At 37.7% G+C, this 14,652-nt stretch overlaps 1 protein-coding gene across 1 annotated transcript; it reads left to right on the top strand.

Moving 5' to 3' along the window:
• The first annotated feature begins 10,767 nt into the window (after positions 1–10,767).
• Positions 10,768–12,848, top strand: LOC139872892 (myb-related protein 306-like). Its single transcript, XM_071860828.1, has 3 exons — positions 10,768–10,933; positions 11,173–11,302; positions 12,062–12,848. Exons 1-3 carry the CDS (start codon positions 10,801–10,803, stop codon positions 12,732–12,734), a joined length of 936 nt encoding a protein of 311 aa, XP_071716929.1. The 5' UTR covers positions 10,768–10,800; the 3' UTR covers positions 12,735–12,848.
• The last annotated feature ends 1,804 nt before the right edge of the window (positions 12,849–14,652 follow it).

The raw sequence follows: 14,652 nt of genomic DNA, 5'->3' as shown, positions 1-14,652 counted from the left end.
ATTACAGTGTGAGACCTGGTGTTAATATGATTTTCAAAATCTAAACTGACTTTTACACAAACAACAATGTAAAACTCATTCTTTCAAAACTAACTCTCCCAAATCCTGCAACTGCCTAGGGGGAATTAACATTAAAATGTCAGCAATGACGGAGGATGTGTCCTGGTGACTGCCTCAGGAGGATGTGTCTAGATGACTGCCCCAAACCAATCAGTCAGCAATGACGGAGGATGTGTCCTGGTGACTGCCTCAAGAGGATATGTCTACATGACCGCCACAAAATCACAGTCAACAAATGACGAAGGATGTGTCCTTGTGACTGCCTCAAGAGGATGTGTCAAAATGACTGCCTCATGGTTCCCGGTCTCAAAAGTTGTAAAAACCTGAGAAAATTAAATTTTGAAAAATAATTAAAGTTTAAACTTTAACTTGATTATTTCACAGAATTTCTTAAAATTCTTAAGGCTTTCATACTGTACCAAAATCCCTTTAAAATCCAAACCTGCTCGAAAAATTGAAAGTTTTCGAGCAAGTTCAAAGTCTGAAGGTTTTCGAGCATTGGTGTCTGAAACTCAAATTTTTCGTGCTATGCATTTGTGAGTAAAAGTTCTCGATCAAGGCTAACTGAAAAACAATTTTCTTTTCAGTCATTACGTGGCTATAAAAGGATAAAAGTTCACTTTTGACCACATCACTTTCAAATCTCACTTTTAAATTCAAAGACCCACTTGCTCAGGAGAACCATCATCATCATCATTATTGTTCATCGTCCCAACTCTTAACTAAATCAGTATTTTCTTTTAATTTATGTGTTTATGATCCAATCCGTTGTCCATAGGAACTTTAATAGCATCTGTAATCATCTAAACATGTAAGAAATACCATGATTTATATGCTTGTTTGCTTAATCTCTGTTTACTGTGCAAAGTGGTATCGAACCCTAGAACTGAAAACTGACTCGATTACACTCTAAAATTGTAAAATTGTTAGTTAAATCGACTTAGGGTTTATTCTATGTGATGATTTGACTTGTTTACTTCCATTAATCCCCCTGAATATACTTTCATCTTCATGATTAAGAAAAGGGGGCGAATTTAGGGTTTTTAACTTAGTTCGAGCATATTTGGAACTTAGTCATGTTTTACACTTCTAACTGGTTAGGTCTGCTGTAGATTTTTCACATTAAAGATAATTTTAGCATAATTTGATGGTCTCTTTACTTCATCTTCAATATGTGTTCAAACAAACAGAGTGCTCAAAAACTTCATGTTTTCGAGCGCTTGAAAACCTTTTTGTGCTCGAAAATATGCTTTGCCTGAAAACTTTAGCTGCTCGAGAAAGTGTTGTCTGAAAACCTTTTTGTGCTCGAAAATGTGCTTTGCCTGAAAACTTTAACTGCTCGAGAAAGTGTTGTCTGAAAACCTTTTTGTGCTCGAAAATATGCTTTGCCTGAAAACTTTAACTGCTCGAGAAAGTGTTGTCTGAAAAGCTGTTGTGCTCGAAAAGGTGTGTTGACTGAAATTATGTGTTGTATGATTTACTCGAAAAATGTGTGCTCGAAATCCTTTATGCTCAAAAACCTTTCTTTGGTCAAAATACCAAATTGCTTGAAAATCTTTTCTACTAAAAAATTGCTAAGTGTGAGTGCTGTTTTAAAATGAACTTTGACAAATTTTAAATTGAAACAATTAAATGTTTTGACACAACCTTTTTCAAACACACCATATGAACTGTGTTTTAACTAACCATGCTCATGATACAACAGCAATGTCGAATAATGCCTTTTTCGATGAAGATGTCCTCACCCCATGTGACTACTGGATTCCCATTTAGCTAACCACCCGATGCGCAACGTATTCTCTGAGTTCAAGCATGCTTCTGAGTGGCAGCTTCTCTTGATGCGGGACACCATGACTCTCCATCCATCTGTTGACAATGCCCCTGACTTCTTTTCCTTTCTAGTCACTCAAAACCCTGATCGGAGTGTTTCTTTCACTCTAACTGCCATGAGAAGATTCTTAGGCATCCCTGCAGGAGCTGAATATGATGCATTCCCTTCCGAGAATGAGATGTTAGCAGTCGTACAATAACTTGGATATGATGGAGAGGTCACAAAGATAAGAGCATTCAAAAAACAACGTATGGCACGACGATGGGCAGTACTGTATACATTTGTTAACCGATGTTTCAACCTGATGCAGACTGGATCCGACCACATCACCATTTTCTTGTTAAAGATCTTCTATGGAATCGTGTTCCTGCCAACTGCTGATTTTGGCCGAGTTATCTGGGATCGTATGATAGAAATACACTCAGCACCTCTCCTATCATACATTCAATTTCAGAGATTCTATGCAAACATTCTCTCAGGCATCATTGATGACAGCAACAGAACTCCAGAACCTATCCCTAGAGATCGGGTTGAACCACTTGTGGAGCAGGAATATATCTCATATATTCAAAAGAAAATAGGGTCCAAGAATGTTCAAGCTCAACTCATACCTGCTCATTTACTAAATCTCGGACCACGAGACGATCCAAGAATAATGAGCTACTTAAGAGAGATAGGAGCTCCTATGGATCCCCTACCACCCGGGGAACCTGCCCAAGGAGCTGATAGGACACCCGATGAGTGGTTTAGCAAGCGAGGGTCAACGAAAAGAAAGTCTGAGGGGAAAAGAATTGAGGGGTGATTCTAGGCTTAAAAAGAAAACCAAGTCAAAGAAAGTAACCTCTGAACAACTCTAGAAGGTTTTTCATGATATTGATTGGAGTGATAAGGATGGAAATGAGGGCGTGGTTGAAAAATCAAGAGAGGATGTGCGGACCGGGAGAGAGATAGGGCAAAAAGAAAACGTTAGCCCTCCACAAACACTAGGAAGCCACTCAGATGCACAAACATCTGTTTCATATGAGTTAGAGTCGGCGACTTTAGATGAGATTCGTCAAAAATAGTTTGCAAATGTGTCTAGTGCTCGTAGGGATTTGGCGCAGTCCTATACCGAACGTTCAGTGTCTATAGCTCAGACTGCCATAACAAGCGTAGAGACATGCAAATCTTCGGAAATTGCCTCTCTAAGATCTCTTGGAAGTCCTGTTCCAACAGGCCTCACTGCTCAGCTCTTCAACTCAACAGTGGTGATAACTGAGTTTCGTCAAGAATCTCAGGGTGTTTTCACTAATATTTCTTTGCAGGACCCATCATATCCTCACCTCCTCGATTCACATCACCACCACCTGATCTCAATGCTTCACCACCACCACTATCTCCACCCATCATGACATCATCTCCAATCACTCAGTCAGTCACTCATCAACCAAACATCACTTATCTTCAACGGGAGAACGAATTTCATGCTCACCTTCTCTCTGTCAATATTTCCGAGGATGACTACATCAGAAGAGATATTCTTGGCCTTCTCAACTCTCTTCAACTGATCCCGAACTACCCTCCTGTACTTGAACCAGTTCCTTATCGAGTTGATCAACCATCTTCCTCCCGGCGACATGATGACCCCGATTCCGGCGGCCAACATGAAGGGGAGAATATCGGAGGAAGATCCACTGTGCATATCACTCAAACCTTCAGTCAAACATAAACTCCACCTAGCTCTTCCAGAAAAGGAAAAGAAATTATCGATGACTCTGATGTGCCTGAAGGAATGGTCGAAGGGATCGAATACACAGTAGAAGAAGATGATGTTGCCCCCGAAGGACATGATGTGATTACAATAAACTCTGATGATGAAGATGATTTTGATGAAGTTATGTTTGTTAATGTCAAAGAAGAAGAAGTAGAAACCGTTATCGAAATGTCTGAAGTGGTGGTTACCTCAGCAGAAACCACTCTTGCTATGGTGGTGTACACGAGTCCCGACATCGATCCCATCACCTCACACTCTGAATCAATCATCACAACCGCACTACAGCTTATCATACCAAAATCTGAAGAAGAAGAGGAAGAGTACTTCAGAAACTTGAAACCCCAGCCTACCACGGTCATTGAAGGAGCATTCACTAAGGAAAATTACGTAAACTTAGAAGCTCCGGACGAGGAAGAACTAAATGAATTTGATCGATTTGTCACTCAGGAATACACCGATGAACCTACACTAAGGTTTCCTAAACCAACCGCTCAACCAACTCCTGATCAATCCACATCATCCGATCCTCAACATGGAGAATTCAACAAACACAGATCACTTCTGATCAAACTTGGTGAACCCCAATCTGAAGAGGTATTACAGGGCTGTTGGCTTGAGGAACAAGCCTATAGGATCTTCGTGGGTGAAGATAAACTCAAAAACGTGCCTGTAGCTGAAAGGTTCAAACCAATCGGGTGTTATGATTTTCTTAATGACAAGGACAAGTTGATAATGTACCATTATCAAAGGCGGATTTATAAGAACTGTGATGAGTTTGATATGGAAGACCAGAAAGAGAATCTGATTATTGTCATAAACAGTTTGTTCTGTAGGTCACTATCTAAGAGAGTGTTTACCCCATTTTTTAGAGTGATTCGTTCAAATGACCAAGATTACACGTTCTCGGAGTATGATCTGATTGAACTCAATCCGGTTGATGTGTTATTCCTATACAATTGGTTGAGAAACAAAATAAGAAAGACTTGGGTTATCGAAACGGCAATCGAAAGGGTGAGAAGGTTCATGAAAGACAGAATTAAACTTGCCTCTCAATATGATCTTCAGCTGGGTGTCGAATCAATTCGAAAGAAGATCCTGCTCTCCGCACCTAATCAAACCATCGACACTCTGGATTTGTCTCAATTCAAGATATGCTATTGCTTGGACGCCCCTGAAGAAGGCTTCATTTTTCGCAACAAAATCAAAAACCCATATTCATTCGCAAATCCGAGCTACCAAAATACTCAGATGGAACCCTCAAGCGTGCTCTAAAGTTCTTCAACATTTGTAAACGAAAAGAGAACATAGGGAACTATCAAAAGCTGATGACGAACGAGATGGCAAATTACATCAATGAACTCCTTGAATTCAGGCTTTACATGAGGCAATTTGATACTTCGTTGGGGATTAACAAGAAGAAGAACTACTTCACGGGTTCTCAATATGTTCCACGATTTGAATACAAAATCACCAGCCTCAAACAGTTCATCCTTCCCAAACACTATGAAAGGAACTATACACTGGGAAGTGACGTGATTAAGGCGATGAAAGCTGAGGAAGAAGCAAAGAAGAAGGCCTCAGAAGGTGCTAGCCAAAGCTGATGATTAGGAAGTGATATTTTTTGAAAACCGCATGCCAAGGGGGAGATTGTTGACATATGTTTATGTAATAGTTTAGTGGTGCACGGTTTTAATCTTTGTTTGTATTGTATTTACTAGTAATTACCATGGTAACAATGTAACTTTTGTAACTAGGGAGGTTGTCATATATAAACAACCTCCCCACATCTAATGCAACTAGTTATCCATTTGCACTTACATATCTCTTGTATTCTCTCTCAAGTGTTCTTGCTAACTAATACCTAGAACCCACTAATCAACTCACAAACCGGTCGATCTAGGCTTCTTTAGGGACTAACACTATATAATCAATTTACCTTTATAAATAACAGACTACAATAACTCAGTTTTTGAAATCGTTTTCATACGTTTGAAAAATAGATCAGTCGAATATTATGGAATCTAGTTCTCCACTAACTTTTGTCTAATCTTCGTCAATTGACACATTTGTTCTTATTGAAAATCAAGTTTACCAATTATTCCGAATATCGTTAAAAAGAACGGAATTCTTAAATCAAAGGGGACCTCTCAACAGAGACCCGTAATCTAGACACAATGTATCTGATAACCCAATCATTTGGTACCATCTTTTAATTCTGTCGGCAAATACGTTCAGGTAAAGTATTATACATTTAATACTTTGATAATGTTTTCAAGTATATATAATATCTATACTTATATATACACATTCATATTTAATTATATAATGGTTCGTGAATCGTCGGGGTTTGGTCAAGGTTAAATGAATGTATGAACAAAGTTTAAAATTTTTGAAATTCAACTTAACAAACTTTGCTTATTTTGTCGGAATAATATAAAGATAAAGTTTAAATTTGATCGAAAATTTCCGGGTTGTCACAATCGGCACATAAAATAACCCTTTCATAATCTACACTATACCGAGCAACGAGGCAAAATATGCTTCGGACTACTCGACGTAAGGAAACAAGTTTTCCTTAAAAGTGATCATTGTACCACAATCTTGCAGGTAGAGAGTTTTTATCCATCCAAGCAGGATAAAATCCATGGTAACACATACAAAAAGCATGCTAAATTAAATGAACTAGAGTTATGCCATACATGACCATTGTTCAAATAAAGAAGGGCGACAGAGCCCATGCACCTAAGCCAAATAAAAGATGATAATTGTTTTTAAACGATTACAGACAACAGCTAATTAACAGGGGCATCAACCTTTCCCGATTCTCTCATAGCTTCAGGAACCTCCAGGTGAGTTTCTTCATCATCATCATGAACTGCAGGAATAACAGTAGCAAGCGTCTTCAAAAGCTCACTAGGCTTGACATCCACCTTGGCTGAGATGGTCTTGACATAATCAAATTCAGCTTGCTCGAGCTCATCAAAAGCAGAGTCAACCATTGCCTTTCCCTGATCAGTATAATCGGAAAATTCAGCAAGCTGCACAACCCCTTTAGATGCCAAACCCCCTATCACTTCACACCTAGCCTGAACTTTTGAAGCCAACACCACATTACCAAAAAGTTGCCCAAAATCTGCACTCTTTAGTAATTGGTGACAAGCATGAGGAATAACCTGAGAAACAACTTGGGATTAATCAGACTTCAACACTTCACAATGCTTCTTGTAGTCTTTCAACTCATCAGCAATGGCTAATTTCTGAACCTCGCCTACCTTCACCTGCCTCTGCAAACCTATTATCTCATCACGAGCAACCTTCAATTCCTCTTCATAACTAGGAGCCATTAATATCTCCTTCTCAAGCTTCTTAACCCTCTCACTCATAAAAACATGACGCTCTCTCAAAGACTCAAGCTCTGCAGTACGCTTCTGTAAAAGGGAAGAAGCAATATGACCTATAGAAGTAGCCTACAAATTGATAACAGAATAGGCATCATGGAAGCTCTTCATGTCATCAGCAAAAGAATTCCCCCAGTTATCAGGAACGAGACTATCAATGAGATCAAAGCAATTGCTCGGAGCAGGAACTTCAGAATACACAGGCAGATCTGCAAACAAGCAAAGAAATAAGTAACAAATAAAAAGAAATGACTAACAAAGCGAAAAATGAAGCAAAATATACCAAACAAAGGGTTAGCAGCAACGATGTCATCACTTGCTTCGTCTTGAAGTTGGCCGAACTTTTGCTTTTTCACAGAAGAAACATCGGGATAAGCCTTTCGCTTCATCACACCTTTAGCTTTGTAGCGTTGTGCCACCCTGGCCCCAACGCATGTCGCCAGAGAAGCAAGAGGTTGGTCATCTTGGGTATCCACATCAATGGGAGCTTCTACTTGCTTCGATTTTTCCTTCGTATTAACCTTTGACGAACTCACTTCGACATGATCAGCCCTTGGCTTGCTAGATATCTCCATCAAACCAGAGCATGTAGGGGATCCAACATCCTTAACAACAGTCAACCGAGCTTGGACATCAACAGTATATTCCTTCAACCCTTGGGCCTTGACAACATTCCTCAAAGACATTTCTATAAAAGGCACAACAGATAAGTGTAAGCAGTTAGAAAGGCAACTAATTATATATAAAAACAAAAACGAAACATACCCTGCTCCCCATAAAAGAACACAGGAGTAGCAGTACCCTCTTCCCATTCAGGTGCCATCCCTAACTTAAAAAGTATAGCATCTGGGTAAGTAGAATGAATGATGGGGTGGTTACAAATCCTCCTAAACAAAGCATCATCTTCAGAAATGAAAGGGATAGGATCTTTGTATTCTTTAGGAACAAATGCCCTTTCAGGATCAGAAACAAAAGGATAATCTTTCGAAAACAAAAAGGATTTTTTCAAAAAGATAAAAGAACACTTCCAATTCCGAACATCAGGAAATTGGGGAGCGAAGCAATAAACAGGAGAAGGAGCACCTCTCCTACTTTTTCGTTTTTGAACAGTAATCCAATCACCGGTATCACCAGTGCGAAAGAAGCGGCGAAATAGATCAACAGAAGGTTCACCGCCATAAGCCCTACACATTACCTCAAAAGCCATAACCTTTTTCACGGCCAAGGGATGAAAAACATAAATATTCACTTTAAAGTAATCTAAAATGCTGAGAAAGAAAGAAGAGAAAGGAACCCAAATGTTACACTCAGTGAACAATTGGGTATACACGCCAATGCAACCCTTAGGAGGATTCAAGATGTGCTTGTTGCTAGCCGGAATAACCATATCGTCAGATTTTAAACCAAACATTTCAATCAGATACGACAGCAAAGAGGGGTTAACATCGCTAAAAGAGGCCTTAATACCACGTTTAGACATAGACAAAAAAGAAAAACGTAAGAAGAAAACCGTGAGTACCTTGGTATGCGAAGAAGAAAGAATTCCAAAAGGTAAAGTTTAAATGGAAGATTAACACAAATGAGAGGGAGAAGAGGAGGCGTTAAAACCTTAAGAAAAAGAGAAAGGTGGCCGTCAAATCAAACTGCAGGGCACTCTCGGTAACCGCAACCCATTGGACGATCGTACCCCCAACAGCAAAACATAAAAGATTCTCTCATTAAGGGTAAAGTAGTAATTTCGGGGACAAGAGTATTAAACGGTGCAGTTAATTGTCAAATCACATCAGCAAAAGTAATTATTACTAAGTTTAACTTAACGAAGCTCATATGTTGATATTAATGCTTCGTAAAATTAAACTGGGGGGCTTGATAGTGTACCCCACCTCCGGCCCGTTTACCAGCTTCGCGGTTTGCTTCGGAGGATCTGGCCATAATATATAGAACGAAGGAAAACTTTAGCTACAGTGAACGAGGTCCTGGAATCAGAGCAACAATAGTGATCTTAGAGCCCATAAAACCTCGGTCAATTACAAAGTCAGGCTAGCGAAACTATTCCTAGCTCGCTGCACGCCTGTACCACAAAGGAAAGGGACAGGCTCACTTTCCTTTGCAGGTTTACCAAAAGGAAAAGTCAACTAGTGATCCAAAATTATTGGGAACTAGCGAGCTGGTATAGGAAGCCGCTCCATCCCACTTATAAATAGAATTGAATGCAGGAAACATTCCACATTCAAGAAATACACACATAAGAACACAATCATGTTATATCATTTGCTTCGGTGGCGTAAAACAATCCTCTGATTGTTACCTTCGGGGAATCGCCAACGAATAAAACCAAAATCATAATCACTCAATCTCAATCTCTGTGACTCGCATATCCCCATATCAATACTAATCGCCGGTTATTGTACAAACAGATCTCATTCTTTGTATTGGTTAGAATTTCATCTTTCGATGAAGATCTTGTTTTATATAGTATTTGTTATTTTTGAAAAAAAAAAATAAGAAAAAACTTTCCACCGTTATATACTAGTATTGTTTGGACTGTTCACAAATCATTTACTCCTAACGTTACATCTAGTCATGACCCAATACTTAATTATTTTGAGTAAATGCTTTGGACCTTTTATATAAATATGAATAAATAGAAAATGGACAAGTTATAATCATCAATTCATGATGATGATTGTAGCGATACAAACTAACACATCATATTAATACACCGTCTTCAATATCAAATTTTACTAGCCCATGGCTATGGGTAAGATGTAAGAATATAACCATTCTTGTAACTTTTCCATGCTAGTATATGGAAGAACACAAGACTGAAGTTATAAATAATTAATTGTTGTTAAAAATGTACATTATGTTATATTAATGGTGCATTTTAACATAATAATTAAGTTATGAATAGTTTAAAATTCGAATGATTCTAAATTTTGCACGACAAAAAAATAATAATCGGTTTGCTAATCATTCTGAATGAACTATATTAATGACTTGTAGGTATAACAACAATAACTGGTTTGCTAAGGTTTGCTAATGTATGAACGTTTTGAAGGTATAACAACAATAATATTCAAACATTTTAATAATATGTTTTTAGGATGAACACAAGCTTAAGTATGTACTTATAAGTAAATAAATAGAAAAGAATAAGAAGATTAAGTTTTATTATGTCCTTAATTTATGTGGATAAAATTAAAAGAGAAATGAAAAATAACTGTAAAACTGAAAAGTACACAGAAACAATATTTTTGAAACATTTACTTAAACTGTGTATTTTTTATCTTAGAATAATTAATATAGAACGTATTTAAATACATAAAAATTATTATGTAACTAGAAAATACTTGCATATATTACGTTATATAGTAGTAATATATTATATATATATATTATTATTATTATTACAAACAGTTGAACCCTAATAACTATAACTATAATTAACTATAAGCATAAAAACAATTGACCTAAGGTCTTAAAATTTATTTATTCACAAAAAATCTAAAAGCTTTTACCCAACTTGAATTTCACAGTTGACTTTTCAACCATTTAAGTCATCACCACCGTCACCAGATATATTAATTCATATATAATCTCTATAAAGTTATATGCCAATATATAGCATTGGTCCAATGTTTATCTTGCTCATATAAGAACTCTACTAGCTTGTTGTTCCTTTTCAATTTGAGTGAGTGTGAAATAAAATATAAATTATGATTGATTTAAGAAACTAACAAAATCAAAGAAGGTAAATGGGAAGGCCACCGTGTGGTGAGAAAAATGGATTGAAAAAAGGGCCATGGACACCTGAAGAAGATATACATCTTGTTTCATATATTCAAGAACATGGTCCTGGAAACTGGAAAAATGTTGCTGCAAAAACGGGTAATATTAAATAGTTCATAATTTTGATTATCAAAACTCATTTATTGTGCAATGAGTCTCGATGGAATGATATAATTTTTTTATATCATAATTAAATTTTTGTTAAAAAAATGTTTATATTAGGGATTGTATTTAATATTGAGTATTTATTGTATTTTGCAGCTTTTAAATGAATGTTGATTTTTTTATGATTTTTTTTCACAAGCTATTAACTTTATATTCATTTTTTGTTTCTTTAGGTTTGTTGCGATGCAGTAAGAGTTGCAGACTGAGATGGATGAATTATCTTCGGCCTGGCATTAAGGGTGGCAATTTCACCGAAGAAGAAGAAATGAAGATCATTAATCTGCAAGCACTTCTTGGAAATAGGTAGGTGAATGCGCAATCACAACATGCGTGCACACGAATGTGTATAAAGGCGCATACGTTCACACAAATATAACAAATATGCGCGCACACTAATATAACAAATATGTGCGCGCACAAATACATTACGGAAATGACGTTAATAAGTATATGACTTTAAAATGTGAAATTAATTTTGGTATATCTGAAAAGAAAAATAGCGTATGTGAAACAAATTGTTGTTACTTATTAATCATAAGAAATAGAAACTGATGACATTAAATAAAAAATTCAACATGTCATTATATTTATTATATATTTATAATATATTTTTATAATGTTGCAAATTTTGTTAAAGGCCAGACAGCAGTTAACAATATACCAACGAGCTTATAGCTCAGTGGTACCCGATGCCTTTGATCCCTGGGCCCACAGTGGGGGAAGCTTTGACCCGAAGAAAGGAACAAGTTCGATTCTCAGTCTGGGCGCCCCGCATGGAATTATTTCTCCCTCCGGGGGGAAATTTGTGAAGTGTTTCGGGGGTCTAGCTAGCTGGGGTAAAAATCGCCTTGCCGTCACTGTGGTACCTGGGAGGAGGTACTTTGCCGGCACAGGTCTCTTTCGGGGTGGGATTGGTGGGTGCTACGGCACACAGGGTTAGCGTGTCCCTGCCAACTTACACGTTTTGACCCGAAAAATTGTTACATATACAAATATTTACCGATATGAATAAATAACTGAAATCTTTTATGTTTAAGGGCACTAATCGATTTGTTTTATCAGATGGGCAGCAATAGCTAAATACCTTCCTCAGAGAACAGATAACAGCATCAAGAATTACTGGAACACTCATATTAAGAAGAAGTTGAATAAGTTAAATAACAATTCTAGCAAAACAAGTCATCCTTATGGTGTTTCAACATTCTCAGAAAAAGTCAACGCTACTGGCAAAGGTCAATGGGAAAGAAGGCTTCAAACTGATATCCACATGGCTAAAAAAGCTCTTTCAGATGCTTTATCACTAAACAACAAATCCACCACAATATGGCGGCAGCAGCAGCAGCCGCTGCCGCCTTATCCAACCCGCATCCCACCCGTTTACCAACAACCGAAAATCATACCACCACCACCTGTAATCTTTAATACTGCTAATTATGCATTGAGTGCTGAAAACATTGAAAAGATGCTCACAAACTGGCACCCAAAATCTTCACAAGCGAGCTCCGATAGTATTGGTACCTTCAACCCGCAGTTTCTTAGTCCTTCGGTGAGCGAATTCGAAGTGTTGAAATACTATAGTGATTCAGAAGTTTCAGAGACAATAAGCTTGTTCCCAGATGAGATGAAACCAGAAGAAATGGAACCTCAAATGCCATCATTTAGTTTCTTGGGACATTGTTTTTATAATGATGTTGCTGCAAATGGACATGATATGGGCTTTATGAACATGGCTTAAGAAGAAAGTAGTAACTTGTTTTAATTAAGAGAGTTTTGTGGTAACAGTAATCACTAGGACTTTTTTTCCTTTCTTTTTATGGTGATAGAGGCTGTTTAAAGAAAGTTTTAAGTTACTAGTGGCTAGTATATAGGATATAAGTAAGTCAATTACATGTATACTTGTGAATGATGATCATATACATAGCATTGTATATGTATATTTTATTTGCTAAAAGTCAAAAGCAGAATTGCGTGAGCTATAATGCAAAGCTATGAGATATTCGCTGAAAATAAGTACAGCAGTTATATTTTCGCGCTAATAAAGGACTGCGGTTTAATCCGCTGTGTTTCCGCGGACACTTAAGCAATTCGCAGACCGCGGATATTTCGAATACTATAAATAGAGAGCTTGGCCTCTCATTTATGGGTTGTTGATTCTCTGCCATTTTGCCGGAGCCTTTGTGATTCCCACTTGTGATCTTGCCCAAGGGGTTTTACATCGCGCTAAGGTGAATTATGATAATTGACAATCAAGACCGGGTCGGGGTGGTTGATCACTTGATTGCAAAAGTGAAAGACGATCATCGGGGCCCAAAATAATCATCAAACATCCCATCCTCCATTGCACTCAATCCTTAATTGTTGCACTCAATCCTTAATTAAGTAATAACTTGATATAGGATTGATCAAATGAACTCGAAATTTTTTGTTTTGTGCTATCAAACAATTAATTTTACGGTTTAATTTCAATCATGTTTTTGTTGTGATGATTTGCAGGTGCTCTTCGAAGGCATAATCAGTTGATCTGCTTGATTATCGTGATGACAAACGTAAAGCAAACAGGTGTGTCTGCGAATGCTGATGCACTGATTATCGATTCGCAGAATGTCATGTCATTTCCAATGCAAGTAAATGCTAATGTAAACGCAGGTAAATTGGTTCAAGAACCGACTGCTAAAACATCTGCTGCAAACAATGCTAGTGAATCGCAGCTAGAAGTTGCTGCTGAAAAAATGGTCGCACGCAGGAATTTGAAGCAACATCGTGAAGAAACCATCGCTGATGGTAAGCGATTAAAGATTTTGGCCGAAAAAGCAGACAAAGTAATTGGTAATGCTATTGAGCAAGCTAGAAAAGATTTTCGCGAAACTCGTATGCCGCGAACTTATTTGCGGTCGTTGAATGATTCTGGATCACAAGCTGATCGCTTAGTCATTGATCATTGCGATAATGATAGCGATGGTGCGGATGAATGTGTTATCTTAAATTCTGTTTATAATTTGAAGACTGCGAAAGCGCCAAGAGAAGAGAATGAATTTTCTGATGATTCTGACAATGCGGAAGAATTTGTAAAAATTCCACATGTTAAGCGAAGGCAACCACCAACATCTTTCCCTCGTCATGGGAATGAAAGTGAAGCATCTGATGATATTCGCAGAGAAGATGCTCAAAATTTTTTGGCGGATGCTTTCAAACGCATTACGCCAAAGTCAATGCAGCATAAGTTCAAACAGCCAAATTTCTTGCAAGATATGATCGCCAAGTTTTGTGCGGAGAATGTAGATACTCGCACAAAAAAGGCAACCGCAATCACTACTGCTGCGGACAAGTTTGTACAGCATATTTCTGATTATCCAATTGTTTCTTCGCCAATTGTGCCGGCAACATTGTTGGTTTACTCAGGTTTAACCGATCCTTTAGATTTTCTGCAACGCTTTGAAGGGGTGGTAAGCACCTATAACTGAGATGAGCCAGTTGCTTGTAGAGTTTTCCCTATGTCTTTGCAAGGGTCAGTGAGGGAGTGGTTTCATAGCCTACAAGCTCACAGTATTATCGGCTTTGTTGATCTTCGCGAAAATTTCTTGTTGCAGTTCCAGAATCTATTGCCGCAGAAAAAGACGCATATAGAATGTCATGATATTAAACAAGGCAACAAG

Source organism: Rutidosis leptorrhynchoides, chromosome 10 (assembly GCF_046630445.1).
Source record: "Rutidosis leptorrhynchoides isolate AG116_Rl617_1_P2 chromosome 10, CSIRO_AGI_Rlap_v1, whole genome shotgun sequence".
Lineage (NCBI taxonomy): Eukaryota > Viridiplantae > Streptophyta > Magnoliopsida > Asterales > Asteraceae > Rutidosis > Rutidosis leptorrhynchoides.
This window is presented reverse-complemented; position numbering and strand designations above follow the sequence as displayed.